The sequence below is a fragment of the Pelophylax lessonae genome (assembly GCF_965119305.1).
Source record: "Pelophylax lessonae genome assembly, chromosome: 1".
Taxonomy (NCBI): Eukaryota; Metazoa; Chordata; class Amphibia; order Anura; family Ranidae; genus Pelophylax; species Pelophylax lessonae.
This window is the reverse complement of record NC_138768.1, coordinates 215,858,234-215,878,780: the sequence shown is the minus strand read 5'-3', so window position 1 is coordinate 215,878,780 and position 20,547 is coordinate 215,858,234. Positions and strand designations below refer to the sequence as shown.

Genomic DNA, 20,547 nt, shown 5'->3' with positions numbered 1-20,547 from the left:
GAGGAATTTTATGACATTTGCACAACGGATAGCACCGGACACACTGATTTTGTTCTTTAATGGACACTATGAAAATCAAGTCACTAAATTGGATTATTTTTTTCACTTTATCACTGTATTGATTTGGTGTTTTTGGCTACATACCCAGTAGAGGTATTTTTATGTTGGATTGTGATAAGACCTAAAAGAATATTATTTATATTTGTGTTTATTAGTACACCTTGATGAGAAGTTTGTTGCAGCACTAGCACTTTGAGTACAAACTAAGTAGATCATTTATCATTATTAGTTACATTATTCAATATTTACCTTGAGAGATCAGACAGATATAATATTACTGTTCGCAATTCTTTACGTTGTTTCATTATTCTTTTAATTTTGGAGTCTTCTAGTAGACTACTAATGACATAGTATTCTGAGGAAGACATGAAATATAAAACCCTTTTACAGCACTTACCTTGTAAGTGAACAGTAGCACAAAATGATTCATTCAAAATTAAAAAAAGTTAAAATTTTTCTTACGATACACTTTCAATAAATTTTAGGTCAACAATTCACCCCTGAATATCATGGTTGGTCTCGGACATAAAATTGTCAAATTTTGGTAAACACTCCTAATTTACAAATGATGAGACAGGAGGGTGATGAACATTTTTTTATTTACAAATATACTAAAATATCTCCGACAGTGAGTCACACCTGCTCCCCCCACCCCCCACCCCACCACCAAGGACCTGAAACGCATTTTCTTTTTAAAGTGCATGCAAAAAAGAATTAAAAGCCTTTGTTTTCTTTAATCGATTTTTTAAACGTTTTCTTTTTATTGTAAGAAAATACACAGCTTGAAAACGCGGATAATGTTAATATTTAAAAGACAAAAAAAAAAAAAAAAAAGGGGAAGGGGAAAGGGCAGAGGAAAAAAAAATATTAAAAAGACTGGACTGATTGTGTTTATTTGTCTTTAAATACTGGAAAAGATCCCCACCTCCCATTTAGAAAAAAAATTAAATTAACTTTCAAAAATAAATTATATAAATAACAAAAGAAAACAGGGAGAGAGATGAAAGTTAGTATACGGATTTGAGAAAAAACTGTTAAAATACAATACGAAAATATGTAAAATCTCTCCTTCAGTTCATTCTATACAGAAAATACATGATTTTTGGCCACGGTCCCTAAGTGGATTTTGTGCTAGTGGGACAGTGGGCACTGGGATGCTGTGTGTACACATCCTCTGCTTAACAACTGTTACAGCAGCAAAACCAGTGGAGCAGAGCATCGATTTGAATGGCCTGTGCTTATTCAGAGTCCACTCTCTATCCATTTCGTAAGCTTTCCTGTTCCAATAAAAATAAAATAAAAAAAACACACACACACACACATATATATATATATATATATATATATATATATATATATATATATATATATAGCAAATAAAACTTTATGTGGTGCTGGAGAAACCTGCACAATAGGCTTAATCAGCAGCATAAAAATTTAAATATTTTTGCTTCCAAAGTATTTTTTTTGAGGCTGCAGACCATCTGATAAGCACCATCACACCCCTGAACACTGCTTTCTGCACTGCTCCAGAGGTGTGCAACTAGGGAACATGTACAGAATATACAAAAGAAAAAAAAAAACAATTGAGGGATCTGCCATTTATATCCCACCAATACTTTTAAAAATGTATGTACAAAACAATTTCATAGCAAAGAACAGCAGTACAAATTCTTCAAACTAAAAATGCAAGAATGGACCTAATGCAAGCATAATGGATGCTTCGCTTTTTATTGAGATGGGCAGTACTGGAGATAGATATTGGCAGTGATATAACATCTGCTCCTGGTGAACAGATTTTCTCTTTGAACACACATATACCAGCAAATAGCGAGGACCTAAAAAAAAAAAAAAAAAAAAAAAAACACACTGGATATCATGCAACTCTGCAGCCTGATAATTATTGGGCATTCAATTTATCCAATGCTCAATTCAGAGGTGTTAAAAGAGTATTCTGCATTTCTTGTAAGATAATAAGCAGACAAAATACAAATATCCAAATGTCCTAGGTGGATATATGGATGAGATACATTCTCAAGGCGATAGCTTTTGATAGCTGTTAATACACACATTCATCAAACAATGCTATGTATGGAAAGAAATTTTTGTAAACAGCACAATGCCAATAAGATTCCATGAGCTGAAACACTTTACTGCCAGAGAAAAATTCCTGGATCTTTTAAATGTACTTTTCAGTGCAAAACACTGCAGGTAACACAAAGTTCTTTCTGCCACTGAGATTCTGTAGTAACCTAAAGAGATTAGGGCACAATAATGAATCCAATGGCATCAAAATGCTGCTTGGTTTCACTTCCATAATAGATCACAAAAATGCATCCCATATAACACAATGTTAGCACCTTTACTTTTAGGACAGTTCTATAGAAATATTTCACCTTTTCCTTGCTATAAAAAAGAGAAAGGGCTACTTTTCCATTAGTTATACTCCCCAATAACAGTGAAAAAATTCCAGTGCTAGTGGTCATGTAAAGCAATGAACAGCTGTGAGAACCTTGCAATTGCGTGAAAGGCCTGCAGCCACAAAGGTTATTTTTGTACCAGAGAGAGTGGGACCCAAATGAGCACAGTGTAGACAAGAGTGGTGGACGTGCTTTGCAGGTGCATGACGTTAATCACTTGACAAAGTGTAAAGCACCCTTAACACAGATTATACCCAGTCCTGGTTTTACATATTCCCATTCCAGCTTCCAGGAGATCTGTACAAATACTTATCTTACATTTTTTAGATTCAAACAAAAAATGATATTTAATTTTTTTTCCTGGTTGGTTCAGAACTTTCACCATCTTTCAAGCGAGTATTTCAAATCGAACAAATAATAAATACATTCTTATCAATTTTCAGTTTTATTTGCGTGTAATTGTGCCAATTCCCAAAAAACTAAAATATTTCAAAATATTGTATATGCTTTACCCTAAATTCAGGTTTCTCCTCAATACAAGAAGTATGCACTGAAATGATGAAAAGATTTTTTCTTTTTGTTTTCAGATACTGGCTTTGGTGTCCAATAATTATCAATATAACTGACAAGTTTCCATATAAAATATTCTTGTAAAAGAAATATTTTATGAACTGAATGCATTTTCCAGGAAATCAACACAAAATAAAAATCAAATATTTTGAAATTTAAATTTGTACACTCTCAACATGAAAAGTGCAATGTGGTAGCATTGTGTGTGAAAATACAGCTACATGTATCCAGGAAGAACATAGACCATTATATGAATAACTAACTGCATTAAATTTAATAAAAATGCTTTACTCTAGAGGACCTTTTTCACACTTATAAATTAGGACCAAGATGTACTAAGCCAGAGCATAAGATATTTAAAAAGGAGGACAGTAAATATTAAAATCCAAGCAGGACAAGTTTGATTTAAGTCACTTGCCCTGCAAATGCCACTTGAACAGCATTTGTAAAAGCAGTTTACAGACGGAAAAGGGGAAACGTATTAAATGCATTTATTAATTGAGACTCTATATATTATTTTTTAATTCAATTCTCTTAAAAATAAAATAAGTATCTTTAACTTATTATTTTGTGCCAAAAAATAGTCCGCAAAGTTTGATTTTTCTTATAATATTCTTGAACAAATACGATACATTACTTGTCTAACATCAATTTTTATACAGAATTTTCAGCTTCAAAAATACTCTCTCTCTAAAAGTGGTTTTCTTATTTTGTTCATATTTATGCAATATTTTTTATGAACACACTGAAATGTTCTTTGAGGAAACACTGACTCAGTACATCACAGCCATTATCTATTAAATTTTTATGCCCTCCACCCAAAACATAAAATTATGGGAAAAAAGAGAAAATTAAAAAAAAGAAAAAGAAGAAAAAATAAAAATAAAAAAAAGAAGACAGACAGAAAGAAAAAAAACCCTGAAATTCCACCTTTCAACCTGATGGGCTTAAAGGATAATTAGCTACAATTAGTGCTGAACAAAAAACTTCTTGTGAAGCAAATACAGTACTTTCTTCCATGCTCAGGTTCCAGGACTAATGAATGCGGGAACTAGAATTGTACCAGGAACCAGGGATATACAGTATTTATCGACTGAGGCATATGTATTCACAATCTGTTTTTTAAATAAAGGTTTATTAATACCAAGGAAGAAAAATCTTCATTTTCTACTCAAGTACTCCTTTTAAATCATGTTTTAGAAACTGTGTCCACTCCTATATTATAAAAATGTATTTACTTGGGTTCAGGCAGCGAAAACAATTAACTGGCTGCATACGGCGTGGACACACTGTCACATGGATTGGAGCAGAGGGCAGGTAGAATTCACCAATCACATGTACTACCATATACACTTTTTAAATTTACTTAACCTTTGAGGGTTTTCATTTTTTTACATCCTGGCATTCATTAGCAATATATTGCAAAGATTTAGCAAAAATTATTCTCTGGCACCTTACCTTGCCAAAGTCATTGATAAATAGTGTATTTTGGTCTTAATTTCCCAGCTGCCTTATGTCAGTTAAGAATACATATGGTATATACATATAAGAAAACCAGGACTGGAGTAAAAAGTACCATTGATTAGGAGCCAAAAGTGCAATGAAAATTCAAAGTCAATTTCTGCTCCGGCCAGCATAAGTCATCAAAAAGAAAAAAAGAAAAAAAAAGAAAAAAAAAGAAAAAAAGAAAAAAAAAGAAAAAAGAAAAATGAAACAAAATATATATATTATCACAAGACATTCTACCCTCCCCATCTGCCCAAACAACCCCCCAAATTCTGCTTCTCCCCCTCCCAACAATATGTCTATATATATATACAACATGATTGGTTTTTGTAAAATGTATCAAACCTCAATAGTTTAATAAAATCTCTTCTTTTTTTTTTTTTTTTATTCCTGACGAACAAATACCAAAAAAACAACAATGTTTAACGCAGCAGCAGTAACCTTAAGGCTGCAGTTTTATGCTTCTCTCTCTCTTTTATGTATTAAATTGTATATATATTTTTTTTTTGCTTGTACTTTAAACAGAATAAAATGTTTGTAGCAACCAACAGTTATTCACATTGTTTGTTGGTCTGAATTTTATGTGTATCTCCTCATTTCTCTCTAGTCTCTCAAATGTGTTACTGAACATCAAGAAATTAATCTCTTCATCCCTGAGTTTTAGTTTTTAGTGTGAGGCACTTTAGAAGATTGGAAGGTTAGTCTTTACTGGATACCAACCAAGTACAAGAGAGGTGGTAAGCTCATCGTAACCAAACTTCTGAAAGTGCCAAAATGACCACAGTCTTTAACAAGGTAAAAATAATCATCCGATTTTACTTATATACTGCCACTAAACTGGCTCAGGGCTGAAGGGGTTAATCACACTGACAACTTGTGCATCATGGGTTATGAAACCATCTGAAACTGTGGAGCTGACTTCTTACCAAACTGCAGGACACACATTTTTAGTCTCAGCAGAGAATCATAAACATGTAGCTTTCACCCCTCAAAGTACTCAAGAGACACCAGGGACACACACTGCTCACCTTCTGCCAAAGACTGGCCAAATGACACGAGCCCTCGTAAGCCCTCTGACAGAGGCATAGAAGATACATACCTCTCAATCCTCACACTGATAAAACCACATACCTCTCAACATCTTCCCCAAGGAACATCATGGACAAAACTTTGAATAATCAAGTTATCTCTTTCCACAAAAGGGGTTATGAATAAAGGAAGAGTTTCGACACAAAACACAACTGTAACTTCAAGACTCCTTCCCGCTGTTTGAATCTTCGGTTTGTATAACAAGCACCAATGTTCTGATGGATTGAAATTTTGAGTGACAATCAGGGACACTTGAGAGGTATGCCAGGGAGCTTGCTCCGTGCTCAGATTTGCCCAGAGGCACCCTGGTGAGTAAAAAGAATTACAGGCACTAGTGTCCGACGGACGTCAGAGATAGATAGAGACAGAGAGATAGAGTGAAAGAGAGAGATAAAGGGAGGGAGAGAGAGAAGAGAGAGAGAGCACGCCCGTTAAAATGGGGAATGTACGTTTTGCAGGTTCTCCTTGCTGTCACTGTTAATATTATTATTGTTCTTTTATTTAAATGGCAAAAACTGGCCTCTCTCATCTATAGTCCTCCTTGGGATATTCTAACGTCACCAGATTTCCAAAGCCCATCCGTAAACTTTCCATATCGAAGGTTTCAATTTCTCTTTCCTGGCGTTCAAACAAATGCTTGATCCTCTCACTGCGCTCCTTCTGAAGGGCAGCCAGCTCCTCTTCAATCTGAAACCAGCAATGAACAGCTTTAGTAAAAAGGCAACAAAGATGTATTGTTGCATAAATAAAATACAGTATACTTGCTATTGGGTCCTAACAAGTTCATATATGTTGAAATGCGGTCATGTACGAACAATGTGAACATTGAACAATAATTTTTTTATTAATGACGTCTCATCCACAAAAACGGTAACATAGGCACATGTAATATGTCGTTCATACCAGTATAGCATGACAAACAAATTCTCCACAACTGATATGAAGTCCTACAGTGCGTGCATTTGTCAAGTGACTTTAGTTTTTCTAGAGCTGAGCTTTTTATGAAGTGAGGTTTGTTTTGATATACTAGATGAAAGGGGTTGTTGTTGCTTCTGAGTTACTACTGTATTTACTCAAGAAAGGAGAGGAGAGGAGAGCAAAGGCTTTTTTGCGAATTATCTTCATTGTTTTAAAAGGTAATTTACATTACCTTTAGACGGCTATCACAGCCAATTTCAGATAAAATATGTGAAGGTTAGCCAAAAGTTTTTTTTGCTTTCAGTTTTGGATAGAGTGATGGTGGTGGGGTTAGAAAGTAAAAAACTAACAGCTAGCCACTTAATACCCATTTATTTTTTTCATGGCAGATGAGACCTCAGGGTCTTATGAGAACCTTGTGAGGCCATTACCACAACTCCCAACCCCTCCCACCTGGAAAAGACTGCCAAAGGCACCTTGTTAGGAAATGTTCTATTATTGTTCCAATCAAATATATTAGGACTGTTTGTCCTTGTGATATGTGTTTTTGGGTGCACTTCCTGAATACTGGCCCCTTTGTTGCACTTTATTTCTTCCCCTATGGGTGATTTCACTTTGCTGTGGCGGTTGTTCCCAGGTGGGAGGGGTTGGGAGAAATAGTGGGAAATTCTGATTGGTAGAAAAAAAGGGGGGCTGGAGCCATGTTTGGTGTTTCCTGCCACTTTGGGTGCATTCTCTAACACCTGGTCCCAGTGATGTATTTGGGTTTTGTGCTGCCCTAGGCAAGCCTAAAATTGGGCGCCCACCCCCCCCCCCATGTAAATTTTCCCCACTCCTTTTTTAACGGATGTGACTCCCTCCAAAATTGAAGGACTACAAGTCCCAAAATGAACTCCTAAGGGGGTGGGTGAGAGAGAGAGAGAGAGAGAGAGAGAGAGAGGGGGGGGGGGTGGGTTAGGGAGGGAGAGAGAGAGGGGTTGATGAGGGAGGGAGAGAGAGGGCAGTGGGTGAGGGAGGGAGAGAGAGAGGGGGGATGAAAGAGAGGGGGGTGAGAGAGAGAGGGCGGGATGAGAGAGAGAGGGGGGGGGATCAAAGAGAGAGGGGGTATGAGAGAGGGGGTGAGAGAGGGGGAGGATGATAGAGAAAGAGAGAGAGAGATAGGAGGGAGAGAGAGGGGGAGAAAAAGTGAGAGAGAGGGGGGTGATTGAGAGAGAGAGGGGGGTGAGAGAGGTGGCTCTAGCAACCAGTGGCCAATAGAGTCTCAGGTGGAGGGGAGGGGGGTGGATTTTTTGCTGCCCCCCTGCAAAGTGCCGCCCTAGGCCTGGGCCTTGTTGGCCTAGGCCAAAATACAGCACTGCCTGGTCCAGTATTTTGGGATGTAGTACAGCATTGTGGCCTGGGCAGAAGTTGGGTCACCAATGAAACTGGTCACACATCAGTCTCTCTTCTCCTATTTGATCTGGCAATGAGAGCGAGTGGACTCTTGCGTAATTTGCCTCTACGTTGGCCATCTGCTCAATGCACTACTATTTCAGGTGACATCTAAGCTATGCATATTAGGTATCGGTAGTTCCTGTGTAAGTCTACATGTGACATAAGTGTATTATCAAGAGCCAGTAGCTTGTCTGCTTCGTCATTCTCTGGATGTCACTGGTTTTGTTAGAGGTTCCTTAGGGACAAGGTTACCTTATACGCAGATGATGTACTTTTATTCCTCTTAAACACTCAAGCCTCATTACCAGCATCAAATCGGCACCTTTGGAAAATTCTCAGGACTTACCATTAACTGGCTGAAATCTATGCTGCTTCCTGTAGACCCACTGCCTGCTCCTTTGCCACCATCCCTAGAATATTTTAAAAGGGGTTGCCTCATCAAAATACCTGGGCATTGTTTTGTCCAACTCCTCACCAGATTGCATGTCAGATAATATTTTGCCTTTACTTTCTAAATTTCAAACTCAATGCAAGGCATGGTGAAAACTCTATCTCTGTTGTGGGGCGAGTAAACCTACTTAAAATGATCTGGATGCTGCAACTTCTCTACTTTCTCCATAACTCCCCTGTGGGAATACCCCTGAGAATATTCATAAAGGTCACAGCCATATTTCAGGATTTGATCTGGAGGAAAATAATCACAGAGGAATAAATTGGAACTGCTCCATTACCCTAAGGATGCAGAATGATTAATCCACGGATCTATTTTATTGCTGTCCAATTACAGCATTTGATTGGGTGGGACCTGGAGACACCCTCTAGCCCCCTCCTTTCATATATAAACCAAGGCCGACATCCCCTTTCTACTCTACAAATGCCTGTTTGTAATGCACTGCAGGCTACCCTACCCACTGCATTTCTAATGTGTAAAATTTGAAATATGGCAAAAAAATTGCTTAGAATTTGCTCCTTCACTAAAAATTCCCCTTATTTAGGATAACCCATTGTTTTCTGAAATTGCTAAGCTTCAGGGCTTCCAGACGATGGGATGGGGAGGCTATACACAAGTTGGCAAAGTTGAATGAAAATGGCACTTTAAAGCCTTATGCACAACTGAAGGAAGAATCTGCCCTCAATCCTAAATGGTTTTATCAATATCTGCAGTTCAGCCATGCTATCCAGGCCCAATCCAACTTAGTTACAGTCTCCTTCTCCCTTATGTCCATTATTGTCACCTTGGTACGGGCCTCATCCAGTAAGGGTTCCATTGCTGAATAGCTTGCTCTTGAAATTACCCATGTTATGTAAGGCTCGATTGGAAAGGGATGTGGGCTCCATCTCTGGTGACATGTTTTATAGTCACTCCAGATAGTTTCCCTAGCCCTTTCTCGCAGGCAGATATTTATTTTGCATAGGGTCTACAGAACCCCCAAATTTGTATACAATATAAGGGTGCAAGAAGATCCAGGTTGTGCAAGGTGTGAGCAATCCCCAGAATCCCTTATGCATGTCCTGTGGCAATGTACCAGGTTGCAAAGGAATTGGGCAGAGGTAGTAAGGATCCTTAATGTTCTTCTGGGCACCAACCTTGCGGTTGACCCCATTAATTGTCTGTTTGGATATTCTGATTCATCCCTAATTGACCAAAAATTAGTGCTTACCATTTTTAAAGCATTCCTAAGCATTATTCATAGCTATCAGAATAACTGCCTGCAAATAGACCTCCCCTCGACCGCGCACTGTGTATGAATAGATAACGGATCTTAACAGCTCTATCTCTTTTGAAAAACACACCTACTATCTTAGAAACGCTACGCGAAAGTTTGACACCATACGGTCCCATTGGATAGAGTTCATGTGCTCTACAGGTTCTTAAAGGATAAGTTTACCCTTTCATAAAAAATAATAAATGCACATTTTTTTGGTAAAAAAAAAAATGTGCATTTATTATTTTTTGTTGCAGGAGCCTGTAAAGCATTACACCAGCAATTAGCAGATCTTTGATGCCATGCAGGTCTCCTGCAGACCTGTCAGGGTATCTGCTTCCTCGTACGAGGAAGCCGATATATGCTGACAGGAAGAATGAATAAACTACCACAGCTCTGTGGTAGTTCATTGAAAACTACAAGCTGACAACTGCAAAGGCTGCCGAACATTGTCGATTTTGGTAAATAAGTGATGCGGCCGGGTGGGCGGAGCCCCGCATGGCCATGGTTTTTTTTTTTACATTTTGACAGCTAGCCTGTGGAGAAGAACCCCCCCACTACCTGCACAGCGGTGATCGGGGGAGGTGTGGAAGTTGGTGCACTATGTTGCATGTTACACCCCAAATATGGGTGTAACAGGTTATGAAAGGTGAACTTCTCCTTTAAAATAAAAAAAAAAAAAAAAGACGGCATGGGATCCCCCAAAATCTATACCAGACCTTTATCCAAGCATGCAGCGCGGCAGGTCAGGAAAGGGGAGGGGGACGAGCGAGCCCTCCCCCATGGACCATACCAGACCACACACCCTCAACATAAGGGTTGGGTGCTTTGGGGCAGGGGGGCTCTGCACCCCCCCACCCCAAAGCACTTTGCCCCCAGATCCCAGCCCCCCCTTTGTGAATGGATATGGGGTACATTGTCCCCACATCCATGACAAAAAATTCAGTGTAGTGTAAAAAAAAGAAAAAAGGTTTTGCGCTACATGATAACCGATTGCAAAAAAGTCCATAGACAAAATCAAAATGTGGCAGTCTGGGTACCCCGGAAGAAGTCCTTTGGCGACTAAACCAGGCTGAGCAACATTCTGACTATCGCACTTTTGGATGTTTTTTATGGCCACCATCACCATGATATCTGCATTTATTTGCTGCCTTTTATCTGGAATTATGTAAGTGCAATACTTTTTATTAAATGCTACCCATGAGAGGGTTTTACATTATCAGCGTTTTTGTATTAATTTACTGGGTGCGCTACCACCAAGTGGATGGCCTGAGGACAAAACGATTTGAACAGCTCCCCAGTCTCCTATCTGAAATCAGTGTTGGAGGATTCATTATAGTCTGTATGACCTTTTGCAATAGAGGATCCTGGCTTTCTGGTAAGAGCACATCCCTATTTGGTGGCAGTGAACACACACGTTGGAGGGAGCTTTGGATTGAGATATGGAATCACTGGATATTATGAAGCTGAAATGTCCAGCCTTATTTCAGATTGTCACATTTTTGTTTTGTCTATGGACTTTTTTTCAATTGGTTATCATTTAGCGCAACACCATTTTTTAAAATTATCATTTATTGGGCCAATATCTCACAATTGTGGCGCAGCTCTGTTTAAACTGCTTGAGTTACACAAGCGCAATATTTATTTGTTTTTTAGTGTAGTGTAAATAATGGCAAGAGATGGTTTTGAGAAGTCCTTCATTAAAAATCTTCCTCCGATCTTCTGTGCCTCTGGTCTTCTCCGCTGCCGACCCGGTCCTACTCCAAAGCGGTCTCCTGTGATTATGCCAGCCTTGCTCCTTGCGGTTGCTTATATAGCCATAGGGCGTAGCCACCCGGTAACGTCACCCAGAGACCCCCGCTTCTCTGGGTGACGTCACGGTTAACCCCATATAGCCCCATGGCTATATAAAAAGCAGCAAAGAGTGGAGCTGGCATTATGGGAGACGGAGTCAGAGGAGGACTGGGTTGGCGATGAAGAAGACAGCAGCAGCGGAGAAGACTGGAGGCACAGAAGACCGGAGGAAGAACACCAGAGGGAAAAGATCGGAGGGAGATTTTTAATGAAGGACTTCTCAAAACCGTATCTTGTCATTATTTACACTACACTGCCTTTTTTGGGGTGAATGAGTAGGGGTACAATGTACCCCTACTCATTCACATAGCGGGGGGGGGTGGAGGGGATTTGGGGGCCACCTTGTTAAAGGGGGCTTCCAGACCTTGATAAGCCCCCTGCCCGCAGACCCCCACAACTACTACCGCCCAGGATTGTCGGGAAGAGGCTCTTGTTAAGGTGCTTTGGGGTAGGGGGGTCTGGTATGGTCTTAGGGGGGACCCCACGCTGTTTTTGTTTTCATTTTGGCGTGGGATTCCCTTTCAAGATCTATACCAGACTCAAAGGGCCTGGTATGGAACTTGGGGGGGGGGGGACCCCATGCTGTTTTTTTAAATTTTGACGTTGGGGTTCCTCTTCATGATCCTCAGAGCACAAGTTGCATCACAAGTCGGATCATCATAATCCGACTTGGATGCAACTTCTATTCAAATCAATGGGCTGAAAGTTGGATCACAGATGGCTCTGATAGGCAACCCTTGATTTTAAATAGAGGCAAAGAAATGCTGCTTAAAGCTAATGCGGGTTAAAGTGCATTAACGCCAATTGAGAATGCAACTAAAAGCGTGTATTTACAGCTGCTTTTTCCTGGCGTTGGTAGAGGCTTTGCAGCTCGTTTTTTTCTAACGCCCTGTGTGCATGAGGCCTAAGTCTCTGGGTGCCTTTCTAGCTGTATAAGCCATTTGTATCTGGATGTGATAGGCTATATCTAGGCACTGTTAAGTTTCATGTACCTGAAGATTTCTGCGGATACGGTTTGCTTCTGGTCTCAGAGGTAACCTTTCTTTATCACTACTGTCTGTTCCGCCCTGTGCGGCGGGTTATTTCTATGTTTTGACAAATGTCTAAAAATATATTTTTTTTTAACTGAAATCTGACCTTTTTTAACCACTTCCATACAGAGCAGTTAGACCCCCTTCCTTCCCAGACCAATTTTCAGCTTTCAGCACTCTCACACTTTGAATGACAATTGCACAGTCATGCTACACTGTAACCAAACAAAGTTTTTATCATTTTTTTCACACAAATAGAGCTTTCTTTTGGTGGTATTTGATCACAACTGGGTTTTTTTTTCTTCGTGATATAAGCAAAAAAAGAGCAAAAATTTTGAAAAAAAAAAAAAAAACACTTTTTTTAGTTTCTATTATACAATTTTGCAAAAAATTAATTTTTCTTCATACATTTGGGCCAAAATTTATACTGCTACATATCTCTGGTAAAATTAACCCAAATTAGTGTATATTATTTAGTCTGTGTGAAAGTTATTGAGTCTAGAAGCTATGGTACCAATTACTGAAAATTGATCACACCAGATGTACTGATGGCCTATCTCCTTTCTTGAGGCCCTGAAATGTCAGGACAGTACAAATACCCCCCAAATGACCCCTTTTTGTAAAGTAGACAGTCCAAGGTATTTAGTAAGAGGCATGGTGAGTTTTTTGAAGTTATAATTTTTTCCCACAATTCTTGGGAAAATTAAGAAAAAAATGTTTTTTTCTTTTTTTTCCCAAAACTTTGTCAATTTATAAGCTATTTCTAACACATAGCATGTACACAGCAACAATGACACCCCAAAATTCATTCTGCTACTCCTTCTGAGTATGGTGATACCACATGTGTGAAACTTTTACACAGCCTGGCCACAAAAAGAGACTCCACGTCCAAGTAGCACCATAAGGCATTTTAGGAGCATAAATACACATAAAACTTTCTTACTAAAAAATACAATACAATGGAAAAGTCCACAAAATTACATTTTGGAAAGCAAACACTCCAACGTATATTCTATGAGGCATTATGGGTCCTTTGAACATGTCATTTTTTCCCACAAGTTTTTGGAAAATGTGGGAAAAAAATAAAAAAACTTTTTTTTTTTACACAAATTTGTCAATTTATAGGATATTCCTAACACATAGCATGTACACAGCAAAAATGACACCCCAAAATACATTCTGCCACTCCTCCTGAGTATGGCAATACCACGTGTGAGACTTTTTCACAGCCTAGCCATATAGAGGGGCCCAACATCCAAGGAGCATCATCATGCATCCTAGCCACTTGCCTAGGCCTATTTTTGACATTTGGTGTTTACAAGCTAAAATCAGTTGTTTTGCTAGAAAACTGCTTAGAACCCCCAAACATTATATATTTTTTTTAGCAGAGACCCTAGAGATTAAAATGGAGATTATTGCAATATTTTTTATCACACCGTATTTGCGCAGCGGTCTTCCAAACGCAATTTTTTTGGAAAAAATTCACTTTTTTTAATTAAAAAATAAGAAACCAGTAAAGTTAGCCCAATTTTTTTCCATAATGTGAAAGATAATGTTACGCCGAGTAAATAGATACCCAACATGTCATGTTTCAAAATTGCGCACGCTCACAGAATGGCGACAAACTTTGGTACTTAAAAATCCCCATAGGCGACAATTTAAAAATTTCTACAGGTTGCCATCTTTGAGTTACAGAGGAGGTCTAGGGCTCAAATTATTCCCCTTGCTCTAACGATCGCGGCGATACCTCACAAGTGTGGTTTGAACACCGTTTACATATGTGGGCGGGGTTTCCGTATGCGTCGCTTCTGCGCGCGAGCTACCGGGGACAGGGCGCTTTAATTTTTTTTTTTTACTATTTATTTTATTTATTATTTTTTATTTTTACACCGTTAAAAAAAAAAAAAAAAAATGGATCATTTTTATTTCTATTACAAGAAATGTAAACATTACTTGTAATAGAAAAAGGCACGACAGGACCTCTTTTTTGTGAGATCTGGGGTCAAAAAGTCCTCAGATCTCACAAGTACACTAAAAGATAGAAAAAAAAAAAAAAAAAAAATTATATAAAATGAAGAAAAAAAAAAAGGACCTTTAAACCGGTTGCTAGGCAACAACATTTTCCGTAGCTCCGGTCCTCCAAGACCATAGAGTCAAGTGAGGGCAAGCTTGCCCTCACTCGACATCCTGTCTGTGAGGATCCAGGACCGGATCTTTTTCCCCGCTGCCGGCGGGTCCGGTAAGCGGGGAAAAGGACCGGACGCGGCGGGAGGGGGGCACCTCTTCCGCCATCCCGGAAGGGTGATCCCACGGCGAATCTGCCGCTGGGACCACCCTTATCGGAAAGCCAACCGTCCACCGTTTAAAAAAATACCAGGGTTATGGCAACTATCTGCTGCCATAACACCGGTATTTAGGCTTAAACGGAGGATGTATATAAACCTTTTTGGACTTGGACATGGTGGCTGTATGAAGGGTGACAGGTAGTCGGGTACTTTGTTGGGCAGGTGACAGGCAGGTGACAGGTACTCTTGGTACTGATAGGCAGGTGGCAGGTACTCGGGTACTCCGATAGGCAGGTGACAGGTACTCGGGTACTCTGATGGGCAGGTGACAGGCAGGTGATAGGTACTGATGAGTAGTACTGATACTGATAGGTGATACTGTACTGATGGGTACTGATGATCAGTACTGATACGTGATAGGCACTGATGAGTAGTGATGGGTACTGATGAGCAGGCGGCAAGTACTCGGGTACTTCAGGCGTCAGGTACTCTGATGAGCAGGTGGAAGGTACTCGGGTACTCTGATGGGTAGGTGACAGGTACTCAGGTACTCTGATGGGTAGGTGACAGGTACTCAGGTACTCTGATGGGTAGGTGACAGGTACTCAGGTACTCTGATGACGGGTACTCCGTTGACAGGTACTCAAAGTACCCGAGTATCCGTCATCAGAGTACCCGAGTATCCGTCATCAGAGTACCCGAGTATCCGTCATCAGAGTACCCGAGTATCCGTCATCAGAGTACCCGAGTACCTGTCATCAGAGTACCCGAGTACCCGTCATCAGAGTATTCGAGTACCCGTCATCAGAGTACCCGCGTACCTGTCATCAGAGTACCCGCGTACCTGTCATCAGAGTACCCGCGTACCTGTCATCAGAGTACCCGAGTACCTGTCATCAGAGTACCTGATGGGCTGGTGACAGGTACTCGGGTACTTTGATGGGCTAGTGACAGGTGCTCTTTATTGGGGGGGGGGGAGGGGGGGGGGCAATCAGTGTGTTTAGCGTGCACTGTAATCGGTAACTAGCTGTTACCACACTCTCTTCCTCACACAGGATCAGTGTGTGAGGAGGAGAACACGGTGACAGCTAGTTACCGTGTTCTCTGTTGACATTTGTGACCGGCTGTGATTGGACACAGTCGGTCACGTGTTAAAGAGCCAATTTCATTGGCTCTTTACCTAGATCGGGGATCGACTCTGTCCGAGGGACGAGCCTCGTCCCCGATCGCTGCTCTGGGGCGCGCATTGCAGAGAGAACGAGCGGCTCGTGCTGGAGCCGCTCATGTGATCGGCTGTGATTGACACAGCCGATCACATGGTAAACAGCCAATTTCTATTGGCTGTTTACCTTGATCAGGGATGGGCTATGTCTGAGGGATGAGCCTCATCCCTGATCGCTGCGCGCCCCCGGGCGCGCGCAGTAGCAGCTAGAGCGGGCAGACGTCATATGACGGCCGCCCGGATCCGTACAACCACTATGCCGACGTCATATTACTATGACTCGGTATGGAAGTGGTTAAAAAAAAATATATGAAGTATTCATTAAGCATTTGTGGAAGGCAACCTGGATAACATGTAATCATGATATTTACATAAAAGAAGTGGATGCCCTAGTAGGTTTCTTATTTGATATTCTACAAATGTCCTCTTCTTTATAAGAATAATCATTTCACCTACAGAGCCATTAAAGGAACTGCCGCTATTTTTAGAGAGCACCAGCACCTCTGCTATAAGATTATTACATCCTTATTATTTATACACAATACGTTTTGTAAAAGTTTTCTAATATTTTGATTTATATTTTAGGGTGTATTTACTTATATCTTTTAATGATCACCTTGGGAGTTAGTTGGGCTTTAATAAGTATACTCAAGTTTTTAAATAAATTATATTGACTATAATACAGGGTAAAGATATCAACTTTCAAAGACGTATACTATTTTAACTTGTTTTTTTGTGTCTTTATAATTTCTTTATTTGTAAGAAAATATGTTTGTTAACCACTTGCTGCCAAATCACGTACATGTACATCATTTGACTTCAAGTGGTTATATCAGGATGATGCCTACAGCTGGTACGGTTTAATTTTCAGGTGGCAATCGGCTTTTATGTAAAAGCCATCCAAGCAGCTAATTAGTCATTGGATGGCTTTTACAGGCAGATCCCCCTCCCCCCCAACCCTGGTGGCTTTTCGGCCTCTACCATCCCACTGGCGAGCCTGGAATGAAGTCGGCTTACCATAGAGCTTGTCAAGGACCGGAAGGTCCCAGATGAGCTCTGTGGTACAGGAAGCTGGAAGTGACAAGCATTTTCATCACTTCTGGTTTCCCTGGATGTAAACTGCGCCATTTTTAAATATTGAAAGCATCTGATCACACTGATCTTGATAAGAGAGGAAACATCTATCACAACAGTACACAATGGATATCATTTATAGCGTTTAAATGATTGCTTATACAGTAACCATCATATATATATATATATATATACACACAGTGGGTACGGAAAGTATTCAGACCCCCTTAAATTTTTCACTCTTTGTTATATTGCAGCCATTTGCTAAAATCATTTAAGTTCATTCTTCTTCCTCATGAATGTACACATAGCACCCCATGCTGACGGAAAAACACAGAATTGTTGACATTGTTGCAGATTTATTAAAAAAGAAAAACTGAAATATCACATGGTCCTAAGTATTCAGACCCTTTGCTGTGACACTCATATATTTAACTCAGGTGCTTTCCATTTCTTCTGTTAATCCTTGAGATGGTTCTACACCTTCATTTGAGTCCAGCTGTGTTTGATAATACTGATAGGACTTGATTAGGAAAGCCACACACCTGTCTATATAAGACCTTCCAGATCACAATGCATGTCAGAGCAAATGAGAATCATGAGGTCAAAGGAACTGCCTGAAGAGCTCAGAGACAGAATTGTGGCAAGGCACAGATCTGGCCAAGGTTACAAAAAGATTTCTGCTGCACTTAAGGTTCCTAAGAGCACAGTGGCCTCCATAATCCTCAAATGGAAGACGTTTGGGACGACCAGAACCCTTCCTAGAGCTGGCCGTCCGGCCAAACTGAGCTATCGGGGGAGAAGAGCCTTGGTAAGAGAGGTAAAGAAGAACCCAAAGATCACTGTGGCTGAGCTCCAGAGATGCAGTCAGGAGATGGGAGAAAGTTGTAGAAAGTCAACCATCACTGCAGCCCTCCACCAGTCGGGGCTTTATGGCAGAGTGGCCCGACGGAAGCCTCTCCTCAGTGTAAGACACATGAAAGCCCGCATGGAGTTTGCTAAAAAACACCTGAAGGACTCCAAGATGGTGAGAAATAAGATTCTCTGGTCTGATGAGACCAAAATAGAACTTTTTGGCCTTAATTCTAAGCGGTATGTGTGGAGAAAACCAGGCACTGCTCATCACCTGTCCAATACAGTCCCAACAGTGAAGCATGGTGGTGGCAGCATCATGCTGTGGGGGTGTTTTTCAGCTGCAGGGACAGGACGACTGGTTGCAATCGAGGGAAAGATGAATGCGGCCAAGTACAGGGATATCCTGGACAAAAACCTTCTCCAGAGTGCTCTGGACCTCAGACTGGGCCGAAGGTTTACCTTCCAACAAGACAATGACCCTAAGCACAGAGCTAAAATAACGAAGGAGTGGCTTCACAACAACTCCGTGACTGTTCTTGAATGGCCCAGCCAGAGCCCTGACTTAAACCCAATTGAGCATCTCTGGAGAGACCTAAAAATGACTGTCCACCAACGTTTACCATCCAACCTGACAGAACTGGAGAGGATCTGCAAGGAGGAATGGCAGAGGATCCCCAAATCCAGGTGTGAAAGACTTGTTGCATCTTTCCCAAAAAGACTCCTGGCTGTATTAGATCAAAAGGGGGCTTCTACTAAATACTGAGCAAAGGGTCTGAATACTTAGGACCATGTGATATTTCAGTTTTACTTTTTTAATAAATCTGCAACAATGTCAACAATTCTGTGTTTTTCTGTCAGTATGGGGTGCTATGTGTACATTCATGAGGAAGAAGAATGAACTTAAATGATTTTAGCAAATGGCTGCAATATAACAAAGAGTGAAAAATTTAAGGGGGTCTGAATACTTTCCGTACACACTGTATATATACATGCATACATATATATAAACAAACTGCACTGATGCCCAAGAGGCCCCCCTCAGTCTATGGTTCACTAAAACTCAAGAACAGAAATTCTGCGGTGATCAATCTTGGTTGATTTGCAGTACAAAAGCATCTGAACAGGACATGTTCCTATGCAAATCGTATACAGTATCTCACAAAAGTGAGTACACCCCTCACATTTTTGTAAATATTTTATTATACCTTTTCATATGACACCACTGAAGAAATGACACTTTGCTACAATGTAAAGTAGTACGTGTACAGCTTGTATAACAGTATAAATTTGCTGTCCCCTCAAAATAACAACACACACAGCCATTAATGTCTAAACCGCTGGCAACAAAAGTGAGTACACCCCTAATTAAAAATGTCCAAACTGGGCCTAATTAGCCAATTTCCCTCTCTGATGTCATGTGACTTGTTAAAGTTACAAGGCTTCAGGTGTGAATGGGGAGCAGGTGTGCTAAATTTGGTGTTATCACTCTCACTCTCTCATACTGGTCACTGGATATTCAACGTGGCACGTCATGGCAAAGAACTCTCTGAGGATCTGAAAAAAAGAATCATAAGCAATAAGTATGGCCTAGGCTATAAGAAGATTGCCAAGACCCCGAAACTGAGCTGCAGTACGGAGGGGCCAAGACTATACAGCGGTTTAACAGGACTGGTTCCATTAAGAACAGGCCTTACCATGGTTGACCAAAGAAGTTGAGTGCACGTGCTCAGTGTTATATCTAGAGGAAGTCTTTGTGAAATAGACGTATGAATGGTGCCAGCATTGCTGCAGAGGTTGAAGGGGTGGGGAGGTCAGCCTGTCAGTGCTCAGACCATACAACGCACACTGCATCACATTGGTCTGCAAGTCTGTGGTCCCAAAAGGAAGCCTCTTCTAAAGATGATGCACAAGAAAGCCCACAAACAGTTTGCTGAAGACAAGCAGACTAAGGACATGGATTACTGGAACCACGTTCTGTGGTCTGATAAGACCAAGATAAACTTATTTGGTATAGATGGTGTCAAGCGTATCTGGCATCAACCAGGTGAGGAGTACAAAAAGACAATTGTGTCTTGCCTACAGTCAAGCATGATGGTGGGAGTATCATGGTCTATGGGCTGCAGGTACTGGGGAGCTATAGTTTATTGAGGGTACCATGAATGCCAACATGTACTGTGACATACTGAAGCAGAGCATGATCCCCTCTCTTCGGAGACTGGGTCGCAGGGTAGTATGCCAACATGATAACGACCCCAAACACACCTCCAAGATGACCACTGCCTTGCTAAAGAAGCTGAGGGTAAAGGTGATGGACTGGCCAAGCATGTCTCCAAGCCTAAACCCTATTGAGCATTTGTGGGGCATCCTCAAACGGAAGGTGGAGGAGCACAGGGTCTCTAACATCCACTAGCCCTGTGTTGTCGTCATGGAGGTCAAGAGGGTTAAGGAAGTGCTGGAAAAATATTGGTGATCACACAAAATATTGACACTTTGGGCCCAATTTTGACATTTTGACTTAGGGGT

At 40.6% G+C, this 20,547-nt stretch overlaps 1 protein-coding gene across 4 annotated transcripts in view; it reads right to left on the bottom strand.

Moving 5' to 3' along the window:
* Positions 1-4,166: 4,166 nt before the first annotated feature.
* The window catches only part of TAOK3 (TAO kinase 3), a 591,636-nt gene continuing 575,255 nt past the window's right edge, over positions 4,167-20,547 (bottom strand). For all 4 annotated transcript variants that reach the window (XM_082255475.1, XM_082255477.1, XM_082255478.1 and 1 more), the window contains exon 21: positions 4,167-6,332. In XM_082255475.1, the coding sequence (XP_082111601.1) occupies positions 6,171-6,332 (162 nt within the window). In that variant the 3' untranslated portion in view covers positions 4,167-6,170. The remainder of the gene's footprint in view (positions 6,333-20,547) is intronic.